Source organism: Mesoplodon mirus (genome assembly GCF_964341445.2).
Source record: "Mesoplodon mirus genome assembly, chromosome: 11".
Lineage (NCBI taxonomy): Eukaryota > Metazoa > Chordata > Mammalia > Artiodactyla > Ziphiidae > Mesoplodon > Mesoplodon mirus.
The window spans coordinates 56,398,669-56,417,137 of record NC_138987.1 but is presented as its reverse complement, the minus strand read 5'-3'; the positions used below and the strand labels follow the sequence as shown (position 1 = coordinate 56,417,137).

The 18,469-nt window shown below is 40.3% G+C and overlaps 1 protein-coding gene across 7 annotated transcripts in view; it reads left to right on the top strand.

Moving 5' to 3' along the window:
- Positions 1 to 18,469, top strand: part of LIMA1 (LIM domain and actin binding 1) — a 52,832-nt gene that overhangs the window by 10,703 nt on the left and 23,660 nt on the right. For 5 of the 7 annotated variants that reach the window (XM_082635181.1, XM_082635179.1, XM_082635180.1 and 2 more), the window contains exon 1: positions 9,137 to 9,428. In XM_082635181.1, coding sequence (XP_082491307.1) covers positions 9,279 to 9,428 — 150 coding nt within the window. In that variant the 5' untranslated portion in view covers positions 9,137 to 9,278. Of the gene's footprint in view, positions 1 to 8,963; positions 9,429 to 18,469 lie in introns of those variants that run through there. The other 2 variants (XM_082635183.1, XM_082635182.1) reach the window with 2 other exon arrangements.

Genomic DNA, 18,469 nt, shown 5'->3' with positions numbered 1-18,469 from the left:
ACCTATTTAAATTAGAACATAACATGCCCCTGTCACTTTGTTTTCTCTAAGGAGGCAATGCTGACGGGTCTTTGACTTAATTTCCCTGTAATTCGAGAATGGATCCCCTCTGGTGCACTGTAAGAAAACTTAACATCATTTCACTCAACTGCTGTTTTCTTTTCTTTCCTCCTTCTCTCTCTTGCATGTTATTTTTCCCCTTTCTCTTTTCTTCCTTCTTTTTTTTTCCTTTCACTTATTCAATTAGCAAGTATTCATAGAGCACCCACTATATGCCAAGCACTGCTTTAGGCACTAATACAGACTACATCTCTGCCACCATGGAGTTTATATTCTGGTGGGAGAGGCAGACAGTAAAGATGTGTCAGGTATGAAACAATATGAAGCAGGTAAGAAGGATGAGTATAGTGGTCAAGGAGAGATTTGAGCAGAGATCTGAGGACATGAGCTAGGGAGAAAAATAATTCAGGCAGAAGATAAGAGCACATGCAAACGCCTCGAGGCAAGAACATTCTAAGTGTATTTGAGGCATAGGAAGGGAAATGTCATGTAGGGCCATTGTGAGGACCTGGACCTTAACTCTGATCGAATGGGGGCCTTTGGAGGGTTTGTGTGCAAAGGAGTAATGTGATCTGACTAAAATTTTTAAAAGAGGAGGAAGAGACTAGAGGAACAATGGCAGAAGCATGAAGACAAATTAAGAGACAATTGCAGTGATTTAGGCAAAAGGTGATAATGGATCGGACTGCAATAGTAGCTGTATAGGTGATGAGAAGTGGCAGGATTTATAGTGAAGGTAGAGAAAAAGAATGGCAACAGTGCTTTTGGCCCAAACACCGGGAAAAATGCCATTGAGATGGGGAAGATGACAGTAAAAGCAGGTTTAGAGAAGGGGAAATATTTATTAGAAGCTCAGTTTTGGACATGTTAAATGTAAAATGCTTTATTAAGACATCCAAGTGGAGAGGTCAGATAGGAACCTGGATGTACAAATCTGGAATTGGAAGAGATCCAGGCTGGAGATGAGACGTGTGTGTATCAAAGAATCAGTGGTTTGTAAAGACAAGAGATGCGTGAGATCACCTGGGGAGTGAGTACAGCTAGAAAAGAGGTCTGAGTATTCAGCTCAGGGGCACCTTGTTGCTTGAAGGTTGGAGATAGAAGGAGGAACCAGCAAAGGAGACTGAGAGAGAGCAGCTGGTGAGATAGCAGTGGAAATAAGAGAACAGAGTGGCAGATGTCCAGTGAAGAAAGTGTTTCTAAAAGACATGTTATCAGCAGAGTCAAACACACAGATAGGCTGAGAACTGACCATCAGATTTGGCAATATGAAGGTCATTGGTCACTTTGTGCTATTTGAGAGTGATGGGATAAAGGCCTGATTGGACTAGGTTCAAGACAGTAGGGTGACAAAAGTTGATACCACAAGTATGGATGAACATTTATGGAGCATCTTTTATGTGCCAGGTGCTGAAGACACAAAGAGGAATAAGATGTGGTCCCTGCCTTCAAGGAACTGCTTAGAGTTTGGAAAGTAGAATTTATAATCCCAGTGTTATAAGTACCATATTAAAGAGATATTCAAGGTGCTGGGGGAGAATTTAGGAGACACTCATAACCTGGATTATGACATGTCAAGGAAGACTTCCTAGAAGAAGTAGTGCCTGACTGAGCCTGAAGGATGACTAGGAATTAGCTAAGCAAAGGGGGCAAAGGAGTGGCAGAGGAAGCAGCACGTGCACAGCATGGAGGCATAAGAGAACAGGCACATTGGACAGTTGAAAAGATAATTGTCCCATTCACCAAGATGGAGAATTCAGGAAAAGAAACAGATTAAAGATTGAGGAGTGAACGGAGGAGAGGCAAGACTTCAGCTTTAGACAAGGATGCATTTAAGATGTCTATAGGATTTCCAGGTAGAACTGAGAGGTAAGGAGAGATATCTGGCTAGAGTTAATAGGGCATGAATCATCAACAGACAGCTGGTGGGTGAAACCAGAAGGAGGACATCATCTATAGAAAAATACATAAAGTGGGTGAAGAAGATTACCTAAGGCAGAACCTTGAGAGACCCCACCAATCCTCAGGGAGGGACTGAGGAAGAGAAACCTATTAAAAAAAAAAAACAAAAAAAAAACACTGAAGAGTGGCCAGAGAAATGGGAAGAAATCCAGGAAAAAGGGATGTCACAGAAACCATGGAAGGAAGGAATTTTGTTAAAGGGGGGAGTGGTCAGTAACACCAGATGCTATAGAGAGATCAAATAAAATAAAATAGAAGTGCCCCTTGCAATTGGCAGTTAAAAGGTAAAAGGGTGTGAACAGGTAATTAAAGAAAGAACAATAAATATACAAAAAATGCTTAGCCTCACTAATAATCAAATATAAAGCAACTGTGAGATATAAATTGTAACCTAAACAGTTGGCAGATTTTTTTGATCGATAATATTTGGCATGTGAGGAATGTTCTCATCCACTGTTAGTGAAAAGTCAATTAGACAATGCCTATTAAAATATTAAATATGTTTAGTACGCATTGATCCTGCAGTTCTACTTCTAGGACTGATCATTGAGAGAAACTCACTAGTGAAATAAAATAAAAGTAAAAGGATATTTATTGCAGGATTCTTTGTAATACTTAAACGTTTGAAATAATGCAAATATCCATTGGTGGGGTAGTGGTAAATTATGGTACCTACACCCATCATAGCACTATATCATATATAATGTTTTTAATTGATTATTTTATTTTTGGTTGTGTTGGGTCTTCGTTGCTGTGCACAGGCTTTCTCTAGTTGCGGTGAGCGGGAGCTACTCTTTGTTGCAGCGTGCAGGCTTCTCACTGCGGTGGCTTCTCTTGTTGCGGAGCGTGGGCTCTAGCCATGTGGGCTCAGTAGTTGCAGCATGTGGGCTCCGTAGTTGTGGCTAGCAGCCTGTAGAGCACAAGTTCAGTACTTGTGGCTCATGGGCTTAGTTGCTCCGCGGCATGTGGGATCTTCCCGGACCAGGGCTCGAACCCATGTCCCATGCATTGGCAGGTGGACTCTTAACCGCTGTGCCACCAGGGAAGTCCTCATATATGTTATATATGATATTATGCTATGTGGTTAAGATTTTGTGTAATGTGGAAAGGTCTCAAAAGCACATTAATTTTTTTTTTTTTTTTTTTTGCGGTACGCGGGCCTCTCACCGTTGTGGCCTCTCCCGTGGTGGAGCACAGGCTCCAGACGCGCAGGCTCAGCGGCCATGGCTCACGGGCCCAGCTGCTCCACGGCATGTGGGATCTTCCCGTACCGGGTCACGAACCCATGTCCCCTGCATCGGCAGGCAGACTCTCAACCACTGCGCCACCAGGGAAGCCCCACATTAATTATTAAAGCAAGGTGCAGAATAGTAACTATAGTATGATTTTGTAGAAAAACATTACAGATAGTGTATAAAAATAAGGAAAAAATTGAGAGCATGTGCACCAAACTGTTGGCAGTGGATATCTTGGTTGGGAGGAGTGGGGGAGTCAAATAGGGAAAATTAAAGCATATATTCAAGGCAAATATACATTCCTATGTTGGCTATGACTTCCCCCCCAATAAGTTTTGGGGTTTTTTAATTAATTAATTTTATTTTTGGCTGCGTTGGGTCTTCATTGCTGCACGCGGGCTTTCTCTAGTTGTGGCAAGTGGGGGCTACTCTTTGTTGCGGTGTGCGGGCTTCTCATTGTGTGGCTCCTCTTGTTGCGGAGCATGGGCTGTAGGCACACGGGCTTCAGTAGTTGCAGCATGCTGGCTCAGTAGTTGTGGCTCGCGGGCTCTAGAGTGCAGGCTCAGTAGTTGTGGCACACGGGCTTTGTTGCTCCGCGGCATGTGGCATCTTCCCGGACCAGGGCTCAAACCCGTGTCCCCTGCATTGGCAGGCGGATTCTTAACTACTGCACCACCGGGGAAGCCCTCCCCCCACAATAAGTTTTTTAAATTACTTTTGTAATTGAGAAAAGTAATAAGTTAAAAATAAGATAATGGGGGCTTCCCTGGTGGTGCAGTGGTTGAGAGTCTGCCTGCCGATGCAGGGGACGTGGGTTCGTGCCCTGGTCCGGGAAGATCCCATATGCCGCGGAGTGGCTGGGCCCGTGGGCCATGGCCGCTGAGCCTGTGCGTCTGGAGCCTGTGCTCCGCAGCGGGAGAGGCCACAGCAGTGAGAGGCCCGCGTAACGCAAAAAAAAAAAAAAAAAAAAGATAATGAAATGAAAAATGTAAAGAAGTAATTGGTGATCCTGATTGGTGCTACTTCCAAAGTGTTTTGGTAGTAGAATTAGAGGGAATGGAAAGTAGTCAAGTGGAAATAGCAATTACACAAGACTGTGCTTTCAAGACCCTTAACTGTGAAATGTGGGAGACAGCAATAGCTGGAAGAAGACAAAGTTGAAGGATGGTTCTTTTTTTTAACAAACTTTTTATTTTAAAATAATTTTGGATTTACAGTAGAGTTATTAAGATAGTACAGAGAGCTCCCATACACCTCCACCTAGCCTCCCCTAATGTTAACATCTTCTATACTGTGGTACATTTATAAAGCCTGAGAAATTAACATCGGTACAATGCTATCAGCTAAACCACACACTTTATTCAAATCTTACCAGTTTTTCCATTAATGACAGACAGTTGCTTTTAAGATCCACCAGAGTTGTAAGAGACCTAATTTGTCTCCTGAAGAACAGGGAGAAATGTACATATAAATTTACAGAGGTGACTCTCCAGGTGAAAGAGTACTCACCTGAATACTCCAGGTGAAAGAATATTCATGGAAAGCACGGTAGAGAAACATTCAGGAGCAAATGGGTAAATTTGTTCCTTTAGCAAATACTAGGATCAGGTTACATGATAGCTTGGATTCCCAGAAATTCAGCCCTCCTTTTCTCTTCCTCTTCCACTTGCATCTAGGACACAGAAACACAGACCATTAATATGACCATCAGTTATATTTTCGGTTTCCTTTTAAGCATGGATTATGCCACTTCTTGAAATCTGTGCTGTTTGGGCATTCATCTCCATAATGACTGGCTACCACTTTTCTGAGAAGCTCTTAGCCTAGGAATTTATTCCCTTCCTTGGAGGCTGTACATCCAGGTAGTCCGTGTTTCTAGCCCCACTGCTGTATCCTACCAAATATCCTCCTGCTTTTAAGATGAAGATTCCCCTGCCAAGATTTCAACGTTAAAACTCATTTGACGCAGCCTCTTCATTTTGTGGGTGGAATAACAGACCCAAAGAGAGGAAGGGACTTATCTAAGGCCCTTTCCAAGTTGAATGCTCCTTCAGAAAGGACACTGCGTTGCATCTCCTGAGTGTGTCTGATCCGGATTTAGGCAGCCAGTTATGGTCCAGAGGCAATGTCTGCAGAGATTCTCAGCCTTGCTGGATAGGATGAGCAGCGTGCTGGATGTCACCCTGAGAAAGGAGGATGTGTTAGTCCAGCAACCAATGGGGCCCTTGAAAACTTGTACCCTCCTTGACCTCCTTATTCTAGGAAAATACTTGGGAAAAAGTGAAAACCCTGACACACAAATGACATCGACTAAAATTTCACCTTATTTTGTAGCCCCCACCCCCCACCCCAGCCCTACTCTGAAACAGTAGACACTGTAGAGAGAGTAGAAAGAACAGTAAGTGACTGTAACCCAAGTTCAGGATTTGAGAGATGACTGGCTACTGCAGTTGATCACCGTTGTGAGGTATGGCTGGGGAGTGGGGAGGGCCACTCATTTAATAACAGTCACCGCTACTGGTCAAATACTACATTATGTGCTTTAATATAATCTCATTTATTCTCCACAGTAGCCCTGTATAGAAGTTTCCAGAAATTAAGAAACTTGCCCAGGGTTATTTGGCTGGATGGAGCTGGATTATATAAGTAATGCATGTTCATTGTAGGAAATACAGATACGATACATAAAATAGATAAGCAACAGGGATTTCCTGTATAACACAGGGAATTACATTCAGTGTCTTGTAATAACCTATAATGGAATATAATCTGAAAAAAAATCACTGAATCACTTTGCTGTACACCTGAAACTAGCACAATATTGTGAATCAACTATACTTCAATTAAAAATTAATTAAAAAGAAAATACAGATAAAGAAAGAGAAGAAAATGTAGAAGGAAATGTAAGTGGCCCATAATCCACTGTCCAATGATAACCCAGGCTATCTCAGTCCAGTACTCTTTTCATTGTGTTGCCCGGTCTGCTTTCAGCTCTAGCTTTTGCTCTGTGCCTTCTTCCTTCTCTTTCTTCCCCAGAAAGACTGTAGCTGCTGCTTCTGCCCCATCTTTGCTTGCCTCAAGCTCTAAAGGCCCGGAAAGCTGGCATGACCTGGGTGGTGCTGCCAGGAGTGATGGCAAGTTCTGGGGCCTTTAATGCTGTCAGACCTTACAGCATTACCCCTCCCCTACTTGTCCCCACCCCAGCACTTTTGAACTTGTATCCTTAAGAACTCCTTTTAATAAAAGAGCACATTCATGCCGCTGTTAAGATGCCCCCCTAAGGGATGTCCTCCACCCAGGTCCTTGTTTGGGACATTGCTGGTACTCCATCACACAAATCCCTCTCTTCCAGGTCATCACAAGTCAAGTAGAGATGACAGCTTTCAAGCTGTTTACAAGTAACATCAAAATTATTTGATATTCCATAGAACCTTTTTCTTGTGATAGGAAGATGATGCATAATTTTATTTTTGTATTCATTTTTATTACACAGTGAAAGCACATTTATCCTAAAAAGAAAAAGAAGAAGAAAATACAAGTGCCCGCGGCAACCTGTTAACATTCCTGATGTCTTTTCTTCCGGACTACTTTTCTATGTTTATATTTAGAAACATATATGTGTATTATAAAATGGGATCATCCTGTCTTTTTTTTTTTTAATATTCGGCCGCGACTTGCGGCATCTTAGTTCCCCGACCAGGGATTGAATCCAGGCCCAGGCCCACAGCAGTGAAAGCTCCAAGTCCTAACACTGGACTGCCAGGGAATTCCCCATGCTGTGTTTTTTTTTTTTTTCTTTTCTTTTAAGTTTATTTTTAATTTTATTATTATTTGTTTTAATTTTTGGCTGCGTTGGGTCTTCGTTGCTGCGTGCGGGTTTTTTCTGGTTGCGGCGAGTGGGAGCTACTCTTCTTTGCGGTGCGCGGGCTTCTCGTTGTGGTGGCTTCTCTTGTTGCGGAGCACAGGCTCTAGGAGTGCTGGCTTCAGTAGTTACAGCATGCAGGCTCAGTAGTTGTGGTGCATGGGCTTAGTTGCTCCACCGCGTATGGGATCTTCCAGGACCAGGGATTGAACCCGTGTCCCCTGCATTGGCAGGTGGATTCTTAACCACTGTGCCACCAGGGAAGTCCCCCATGATGTCTTATAATTAGCTTTATTCACTCAAAAGTATCTTATGAGCATCTTTGCATGTCAATAAATATACTTCGATCACATGATATGTCTCTGAGAAAAGTAGTGTCCAGTTACCAAGGCAAAATGCCACTTTGATTCTCAGGGCTCCTGTTTAGGCAGGGCAGAGCAGGTGAAGTTGGAGACCCAGATGACTCATCCATTGTGTCTCAGGAGGGTGCACAGAGCCAAGAGTGCTTCTGGCAGTTAAGGTAGCACCAGCTTTTTAATTTTCTCTTTTCCAACAAGAAAACTTTTCTTGCTGCTTAAATTTCTGGTCCATACATGCTTCCCCCAATGAAGCATCTTGTCAGCTAAGACTTAAACACAAATATCAAGCAGTTGTTCTTCTGTAACTTTCTTTTTTCCATGCCTTGGTGCTACTTGATGAAGTGGCTCTCAGAGTGTATTCAGAAGAGTAATAGGGTGAGAGACTTAATTCCCAATATAGCTGCTAATCCTGTTTAATACCCCAGAGTCTTTCAGTCCTAGGTGGTTTGTCCTTTCTTAGTTGAAAGACCGGTGAGCCACAGACTACAGGAATGGAGGGCAAGAAGGTACTGGAGTTTGTGCTTTGTTGGGAAGGTGCTGCTGCTTAATTTATTTAGGAGTGCTTTCAGAGCCCGGGACATTGAATTTTACTTCACCCAGCATGTCTCCTCTATTACTGTGGAACTACATTGACACTTTCCAGGTTGTTTTCAATCTGTCTTATATGTACAAATTAATTCCAGTTTGACCCACGCGAAAGAGAACTGTCTTAGATGTGTAAATGTGTGTCCTTCCATCACGAGAAAGGGGTGGTAGTAGTGTTTCATATGAAGCCTGGGTATTTTTCAACCAAAGGATCTGGAAAATAGTGAATTTTCTGAAAACTGAGGATTTATACATGGACAAACATGTAGAGAAGTACAGGGGGCAAAAAGGATTAGGTTCTTATGTAAAAATAAAATTTGACTGTTCATGTAAATTATGTCGGATATGATGATATATACATGTAAAAGTCTTTAAATTTCCACAAAGAGTTTCAATTCTTGATGCTACTGTCCACAATTAGTGGTATTGTGTAGTTTAAGCTATACTGCATCTTTGTCTCATTTAGAAGAAAAAAACCCAGCCAGGATGTAATTTTGTGGCACGTAATGATGAACTTTTATTAGTGCATATTTACAGGGTTTAAAGTAACTGGTATTTTGCTTTTTCTTTCTGTTCTCCCCATTAATCTCTGGATAAAAATCCCTTGTCTCCAATGTAACTATCATTAGATCTGAGCTCTCCTTTCTTCTCATTTTGTCCTTATAAGGCTATCCTGTTTTATCACTTCCTGCTTTAGCTCCTGACTTTTTCTCTCTTCCCCTCTCCCTCTCTTGCGGTGGATGCTTTCTCCATGTGGCAGGGCTGTAACTGTTCACAGCTGTCTGAAACGACAGTGGACCAGGAGCTGCTTGGAGTTTTAACTTTCATTTTACAAAGAACAGCATGTTTGAATGTTTCAGCAGGCAAGTTATAACTGGCATTCACTTTTTGTTCTTCTAGAACACTGAAAATCTCTCCCAGCACTTTAGAAGGGGGAACCTGACCGTGTTAAAGAAGAAGTGGGAGAACCCAGTGCTGGGAGCAGACTCTCTCCCAGACTCCGTGCGAAACAGCAGCACCGAGGTCAGGCATAGAGGCGACCCTCCTCCCGCTGAAGTGGCAAACAGCTCTGCCTCTGGGGTCGAGGCTGACCAAGAGGAACGAGTCCACCCCAGACCTAGAATCAAATCGCCTCCTGAAGCTCTTATTCAGTATACGTACCCCCGCATCGAGGACAGTGAGCATCTTAAAGACCACTCAGCAGAAAGTAAAAAAATGGAAAATTGTCTGGGAGAATCCAGGCATGAAGTAGGAAAACCCGAAATAAGTGAAAATGCAGAAGCTGCAAACAAAATAGAGAAATACAATGTTCCGCTGAACAGGCTTAAGATGATGTTTGAGAAAGGTGAACCAACTCAAACCAAGGTAAGGATTGGGTGGGTTTAAAACTTGAAAAAGCCAATTCAAGTAGCTAAACAAAGCTGTTTTTCTAGTCTAGACGGTTTGTGTAATGGCGAGTATGTGGTCAGTATGTCTTTTGATTCAAGTTAGACGAGTAGTTAATAAAAAGTCTCAAATGAATTATTTACAGAGATGCTAAGATTTGTGAGTGTGACCCAATTTCACATGAAATCAAGTGCACACTGGGATTCAGGTCAATATCGAGAAATGAAGAGTTTGATGCTGATTGGGTTATGTGTTTTTGTATGCTTGCCCTTTTAATTTGTCTTCCTGTGCCTTTTGTCATTTGTAGCTTTAGGGGGGTGGAATTACTGCTGAATCTCTCTCTGCCTGGACACAGCTGCAGGCTGAGTGTTAAGGCCAGAGTTTATGAGACTGAGGCTTAGTTGTCTCCTTGCTAGCTGAATCCTTTCTCTTCTCAACTTCCTCATCTGTGCCTTCCAACAAATGTTTTCTATCAGCTAAAATCCTATCCCAGGAAAAATCAATGAAGATAGCCAGACTAGCCGTAGCCTTCAGGAGTTTTGACTTGCAAATGCAGAGGGTTGCATTTTCCTACAACTGCTAATGAAACTTGATCCTTCATGTGGAGTGCAGACCAGGTCCCCAGAGGGAATTACTTAACTAGAAAATGAGTTACATATGCTGGTGACTTATAACACAATCCAGGGGCCGCAGAGCTGGTAAATTTTTCCAGTTTTCTCATACTTTCCTGCATATCTGGCTTTGTACATGGGGTTGGTTTGTTACAACAGTCATTATAATGAAATAAACAGATCTGATGGGGAGCAAAGCCCTCATTTACTCTAGATTCCGTTTAGATGGGAAAGCAGATTTTTTCAGCTAAGTATTGGCCCAAATTTCTACATTTGTGAAGTAATGGTATGAAGCATTTCTTCTGAGGTAAAAATTAGATAACGTATCCTAGAATCCTCAGTTATGTTTGGTGTGATGTAGCCATCTCATCTTGTATCTTGCAGTGCCTGTTGCTTTTCTACCTGGAAAAGTTCTTTAGTGTTCAGAGATCGTCTGTTTGAGGATGTATCAACAGAAAGAATTTTTAAAGATTTGCAAAGCTAGAACCCTTTTCTCTGCATGAGTTTTTACTCTGTTTTAACACTGAAACCAGTTGGCAAGAGATGTAACCACAAAGCAATTTATGACTTTTCTTAAACTCTCATCCCTCTCAATTTTGAGTCCTCTAGGCCTGCCAACTCCCTCTTTCCCCTTTATGTTCTTAATAAAAAAAAAAAAAAAAAAAAACTTAAAAAAATTTAAATGGCAAGAAGAATTTTAAATGGAAGGAAAAAATGTCAAAAATCCTAAATAGAGAGGAAGGGGCTTTGTTGTGAGTCAAAGCACCATTGTAAGTCTCCTCCTCTCAGACCCTGTTAGGGGCAGGATGGCTGATGTCATGGCAGCACACACAATGTAGATTCAGTGCAAAAAGGCTGGTACATGTCAAAACTGGCCCAAGGTAGGAAATGATTGGGACTGCAGCAAACAAAATGCTGATTATGTGTAAGGATCTGGTGAGAGACTTTTTTCTCATAAATGTCTAGTGAAAGATGGGTCAGAACAAGCCTGTCTCTTTGTGGCTGGTCAAAGCAGAGAAAAAAATTCTCAGATAAAGAAAGATCCTACCAGATCAGACTGGCACTCAGCCTGATTGCTAACGGTCTAGGAAGATGGAGGGGTTCTAAGATTGACCTGGGCTTTTTTTTTTTTTTTGGGTGGAGGTGCTTTTTAAACTTCCTGATTAAATAGTCATTTGTCACTTAATGGACTGCTTAGGGAATGTAAAACACAACTGTCCTTGGTTTTATAGCTGCTTCTAAATAAGCATTACCCATGTTGGAAACAGTCTAGATTACTTGAAAAATGTTTGTCTAGTATTTCAGTAAAACTGTTTTTTAAAAAAAGTTTTGTCTACCTTAGTTTAATGAATAACTAATCAGTTTGAAACTAGGTTATGGTTATTGTTATCATAATTTCAGCTTTAATATGGATAAGGCTTTATTCAGGAAGTTACATAATTGGATCTTTGGAAGGAAGCTCTGAGAAATATGGTAGAGACACTAGCAGTCCTTTTCGGAGCAAGAGTATACACGTAAGAATGATTACCTGAGAGCTAAAAATTTAGTACTTCTGTGAGACAAATGCATATATTAGGTACAAATCATGTGACTCTTTGTCTCCATAATAGAATTTGAAAGAACTGGACTAAATCTCAACTAACTAGCTGAGCAGGGTCAGGGAGCACATAGATAATGGAAATGCATGATCTAAATCTTTTTATCTCCTAAATCTTTTTATCAGAGTTATTTACAGGAGGCCAAGTTAATTGGCTTGAGTTCTACTTTTCTCAGTCTCTCTTGCTCCCTTTTGTCTGAGATGGTTTCTGTTCTTGTCCACTTTTCTTCCTGATCTCTTCTCTGCAGGCCTGTTTTTTTCTCCCTCCCTGTGTAGTCTCATCTCTTTCCAGGACTCTAAGAGACGGAGCCCAAAACTAGATTCTAATCTTGAATTCTTAACCCAAGCTTCAGCCCCAATTTTGTGGTTGCCTGCCAGATCACACATCTCTTTATGAATATCCCTTAAGCACTCAAATTCAAGAAGGCTAAAAAAGAATCCATTATCTTTCCAACCAAAACCTGCTTTACCCCTGGTGTCCCTTAGTGCATCACCATTCACCACATCTCCTGGCCTGTAAAGCTTGGGATCAGTTCTTCTTTGTGCCTACCTCTTCTCGGTCAGTCACTTACTAAGCCATCTACATAAGTCTACACATCTCTCAAGTATGGGCCATTCTTTCCAAGAGGTCCCATATCTACTTCTATGGTTTAGCCTTATTACATCTTGCCTTGTGGTATTGCTGCAACCTTTCCTATTAGCCTCTCATTTTTTTCTTCCCTTCCATCCTCCACACTGTTGCTATTTATTTTTCTAAACATAGTTGTAAATTATGTTATTCCCTTGATCAGAAACTTTGGATGTCTCAGAATTAATCCATATTTAATATTTGGGTCTTCTACAGTCTGAGCTCAACCTACCTTTCCAGTCTCATAGCTAATCTTATACTCAAACCCTGGATTACTCCTCATTGTAAATTAGTCATATCTTTCCCCTAATTTCTACCTCTTGAAATCTTACTCCTCAAGGTCTCTGAAGACTGTGAGACCTTACCTCAGTTTTTTCCCAGATGAAATTACCTTCACCCTCCTGACCCTCCTGTAGCATTTTCTTTTTACTTCTCTTTGGCCACTTATATCATGCTTTCTTTACTAGTCATGTATGAATTTATACACTCCCCAGTCTATAATTCTTTCAAAGTAATAATGCTTTTATCTCCCAGTGGTCAGCACAATGACTGGGCTCTTGGTGTTTATTTAATAAAAAGGAGAAAAGAAGCTTAGAACTCAGATAACTTATAAATAATGAGAACTGATTAAAGGCTATTCCTTACTTATCCTCTACCTTTGGTGAATAGATAGGTTATTCTGGTCAGATGTTGTAGTTGAACATGATACTTCTAATTCCTATGAGCAAATGAGCAGTGGATGGATTAATGTAACCTATAAGTTATGAGGGAAAAGAAGCCCCCCTCCCAACCCCCAGTGACATACATTGAGTGTGGCTTAGCATCCCTAGCTCCATGTATATGTTGATCTGGGTTTTAGGTAGCCAGAGTAACTATTCTGGGCATTCTTTTAAGAGAAAGCTGATCAAGCAGTTATAACCAATATTCAGTTATCATCATGTTGACATTTGAATCCATAATCTTCAAAGGCCTTGATGCAGTTATTCAAATCACCAAACAATGTAGGGACAGGCTCCTTAAGTCTCAATTCTTTCTGTTGTTTCCTAACTTATTTGGTTCACACAAATCCTTGGAAAGGAGAATAAAGACCAAATATTTGGAAGGTGTATTTCTACCTTCATAACCTACTTAAAGTATTGTCTTTTGCTTGGGTCAGGATTAAACCAATATATATATATACACCACATCTTTTTTATCCATTCATCTGTCGATGAACGCTTAAGTTCTTAGTGTTATTTTGACCTCTCTGTAGTGGTACATTTCTTGTAAAAACCTCCTACTCGTATAAATTAAGTTTTATTTACCTTAGTTAGTAACTCTGAGTAAACCTTTGGTCTTTTGTGGTAAGACGATAATGGATCCAGGTATAAAGATGCCAGTCAGGGAATCCTGATCTTTCTGTTTGTTGCCCTAAGTGGCTGTCTTTGATATGTCAGTTAGAGACAAGTCATGTCTTTTCTGCTTATTTTCATGGCAGTTAACTACTTACTGGTTTCTATCCGGTTCCATTAAAATAAAAATATGTTGAAAAGTAATATCAGGAGACCAGAATATTCTCTAAGCATTAGTTGGCTACATTACAGTTTGTAGGGGCCAGAAAGACATCATTTGCCGCACAAAATCACCTTTTCTTTCTGCTACTGGACTCACTCCTGGATTAAACAACATAGGTGTGTATCCAGATGAATTTATTAGTCATTTCCTTTAGCCTTCTAATTCATTAACGAGTTACAATGAGTGAGAAATCCCTATCGAGATCGTTGACATAAATCCTAGAACTATAAGTGATTGTAAAAGGTTATTTAATTCAACTCATTGTTCGCAGGATATTAAAATCCCTATTTTACAGATGGAAACAGCTGACGTCAGAGAAATTAACTGATATGCCTGATGTCATGTGGCTAATTAATATCAGAACAAGAACTGAAATTGTGTAGCACCCCTTCTATCATAAACACTATCTTCATGGATATTATAATAGCTATTTATTAGATAAAAACATCTGGCCTTACATATTTTTGAAATCTAAGGAAACCAGGAAAGAATTAAAACATATTAACAGCTGTCTTCTCAAAGACTTAAGCTTTCTATCTGTCCTCTTCCTACGTTTTATAGTCTTTTTACTGAGTAAAAAACATCAGGGCAATGAAGAGAAGTACACTGGAATGCAAGAGATTTGTACTAAAACTCTTGAGTTAGAAGCTTGTGAGTTTGGGAGGTTTGTTTTTCTTATATAAATTAGTCATCTGAACAAGCACACACACACGCGCACACACACACACACACAAAACACAGTAAATCAGAAAAAGCCAAGTAAACCTGGAAAAAAGAGTAACCGTGGGCTTCCCTGGTGGCGCAGTGGTTGAGAGTCCGTCTGCCGATGCAGGGGACGTGGTTTCGTGCCCCGGTCCGGGAAGATCCCACATGCCGCGGAGCGGCTGGGCCCGTGAGCCATGGCCGCTGAGCCTGCGCGTCTGGAGCCTGTGCTCCGCAATGCGAGAGGCCACAACGGTGAGAGCCCCGCGTACAGCAAAAAAAAAAAAAAGAGTAACCTTTACCAATTGTGCACAATGATATCCTTATCGTTGCATAACTAGATTTTACATGGTTTTAGGTACTGTGTGCTCACCGTTTTGTGTGGTTTATCTTTGGTTTGGTCTTTTTTATATAGACCTTCCTTTGTGTCTTCCTAGTTCACGTAGTTATCCTTTTATGGCAATATGTTACTTCATTATACTTTTTAATCATTCCCCAGTAATTAGATTCTCTTCCAGCCTAATAAAACAAAGCTCTACGCATCTTGGCAGAAACATTTTATGTTTAGTTATGGGGGGGCTATATTACTGAATGATGTTACTGTGGTCAAAAGACATAATTCTGTAACACGACTAGCACACTCTAAGGACATATTTACTTCCCCAGCAGCTCCTCATCGGCATTTGCTTTTATCATTCTTATCTATTTATATTAATTTAAAAATATGAAGTATTACCTCTCCTTCCTTTCTTTTCTTCCTAATTGTAAGAGTAATACATAATTTTTATAGAACACTTAGAAATACAAAATATGGGAGTTCCCTGGTGGTCTAGTGGTTAGGATTCAGGGTTTTCACTGCCATGCGCAGGTTCAGTCTGGTTGGGGAACTGAGGTCCCGCAAGCCACGCAGTGCAACCAAAAAAAAAAAATCTATCTATCTATCTATCTATCTATCTATATACGCACACACATATATAAAAATATTTATATATATTTATACATATATATGTATACATATTTATACATATATGTGTGTGTGTGTGTATATATATATATATATATATACACACACACACACATATATATATATACTCATATATATGTAGAGAGAGAGAGAGAGATATCCCCCTGCCTGGAGATAAGTGCTCCTTCTGTGTGTATTTTGTACTTAAATGAGCTGTATTTTTTCTGCAAGGGTCCCTGGAGAAGGAAATGTTTCTCTCTCAGTATTTTGAGAAATTAAGGCCAGATTTTATCTACACCATATGATCTCTATGCATAGTTGAGCAAAGTCCCATTTTTCCCTAAAAGCCATCCTTCCTCCACACTTGACTTTGGAGGGATGAGAGAGTCTGAAGGAAGGTCAAAGTTGAATGGTTGAAGGAAGTGGCTCTCAGTAAATTAAAGTGTTGAGAATCAACTTTTAAAGAGAATTTTTCCTGAAAATAGGGGTACACAGGACAGGAAATCCTGCTTTTTACTTGACATTTGGGACCTAACTTACTTTATTTCTTAAAGAAAACTTTTCAGAGAAAAGAAATTCTACAGACTACTGGCTAAAAGCCCCAGACTATTATTTTCTTACCGGTAAATGTTGATGCATTTGGTTTATGGATTCAGTGAAAATATTTAAGGGGTAGTCACACTAATGAGAGTTGCTGCAGTCAGCTGACAGGAAGGAGGACTTGTGGGGTGGGGTGAGGCCAAGCCTTAGGAAATTCCAGAAAGTCTTAAAGTGTCTTATCTTTTCTCTCTTAACAGATTATGATGATTAAGTCTGCCTCAGGCATCTGAATAGAAAAGATTGAAATGTAATAAAAATGTGTTACAGAAGAGTATTTCAGTATCAGAATTCCTGGTGTTTGTTGGTTTTTTTTTTTTTTTTTCTTTTCTTTTTGTGCTCCTTTACTTTCCTTGAGAAATATTGGAGGAAACCCCACCTTCTTCCTGAACCTCAGATTACCACTTGTAAAATGAGGATCAAAAATTAATAGTTAATGAATTTGAGACCTTGAGGTTTTGGTGTTTTTTTTTTTTTCTTTTGAAGTATAGTTGCTTTACAATATTGTGTTCATTTCAGGTATACAGGGATCTTGTCATTCTTTATATTTGAGTGGTTTGGAGGTGGAAAGATATTAAAAGAAATGCATAGTGCTTCACCTGGGAGCTCATTAAAAGCCATCTAATCTCCGAGCTGTATTCCTCCTCAGAACCAGTGTCAGTATAGCTTTGATTTCCAGAGACGTTTTTCTATTTTTCTCTAAGACCAAATGACTTTGCAGATTCACTTTTTTAATAGATGAAAGAAAATAATTCAGAGTATTGAACCCTCATGAATTTGGGGGGGGGGGAATGGCTCTTTATTTAACCCAAAGATTTAAATAAAAAGCTAGCAAAGATGGGAAATTTTATGCATCTAAAACCAAAGAACCTTGCAGGGCATGTGTTCTGGTTCTAAATGGTCTTGCTCTCAATAACACCAGTGTAGGAACTTCAAGCACAAACAGAAAACTAAACTCCTAGCAGGTTGCAACATGTAACACATACTCTTGGAATTATGCTTGAACTTTACCTTTGACAGAATGTAAATATTTGAAATATTGCTCCAGTGTTAAGACTGCAGAACCCATTCCCTTTTGGTTTTTTTTTTTTTTTTTTAAAAAGTGTATTTCCAGGCTTTCTCCCTTTTTGAGCCCTGAAAATTTTAGTTTTTATAATGATCATTTTACAGTGCAGCAGCGTTTGGAATAAATCTTTGGAATTTCCTTTAACTGTCTGCAAATGAGAAATGTTTTAAAAACAGAAAAATGTGGATGGAGGGTATTCTGCCAAACTTATCTTTTCACTTTGGCTGATGATCTTCATTTCCAAGTGGTAGGCTGTTCCCAGAGCAAGAATGTGTTGCATCATAGGAGTCATGTGGATGTGACTGATGTTGGTGCAGCTGACCTGAGTATGATGTGGCAAGGTTAGAGTTGCTACAGCTTCTTTTAGTTTTTTTGTTTTTGTAAATAGATTCAACCAATAATGTAAATAGCAAAGATGACTGGAGATGCAGTACATTAAATGTATATTGAATTTGCTAGAAACTGTATTTTTTTTGGTAGGGTACAAGCAAACCAAATCCTTGGCTCTGATTTCTGAAGTGGCATATTTTCTATCTCCAAGGAGAGAGAGAGGGCTGGGGGGCGGGGGGGTGGGGGTGGGGAGGACTTGAAAAAGGGATAGTTCACTGTCTTAAACTTTATTGTTGGTTGATTAGTCCATTGAACTTAAAGGTTTAATAATTACTTACTAATGTTGAATTCAAAAGGGAGTTAAATGTTTTACTCTTGTCTCCTGTCATACTGGATTTCAGACATCTTTTCCACGTTAAGTTATCTGGAAATAAACTGAGATTTCAATGATAGGATCTGCTTGAAGGCTCTCATTGTAAGCTGAATAAACATGACATACTGTCTGTGTTTTATGTCTGGGAACATCCTCTGATACTTACTAAGTGGCTTTCTTGAGTTACTTTTCTAGTCGTAAAATTAGAATTTGGAACTTTCATTAGAGATCTACCCTAAATTTGAGAGATACAAATGTAGTAATTTACGGGAATCATTTTTTTTTTATTAAATAAATCTGTACCTTCCACTTTTCTATTTAAAAAATAAGAAATAGGACTTCCCTGATAGTGCAGTGGTTAGGAATCCACCTGCCAATGCAGAAGACACTGGTTCGAGCCCTGGTCCGGGAAGATCCCACGTGCCGTGGAGCAACTAAGTCCGTGCGCCACACCTACTGAGCCTGAGCTCTAGAGCCCGTGAGCCATAACTACTGAGCCCACGTGCCACAACTACTGAAGCCCACGTACCTAGAACCTGTGCTCAGCAACAAGAGAAGCCACTGCAATGAGAAGCCCGCGCACCACAACCAAGAGTAC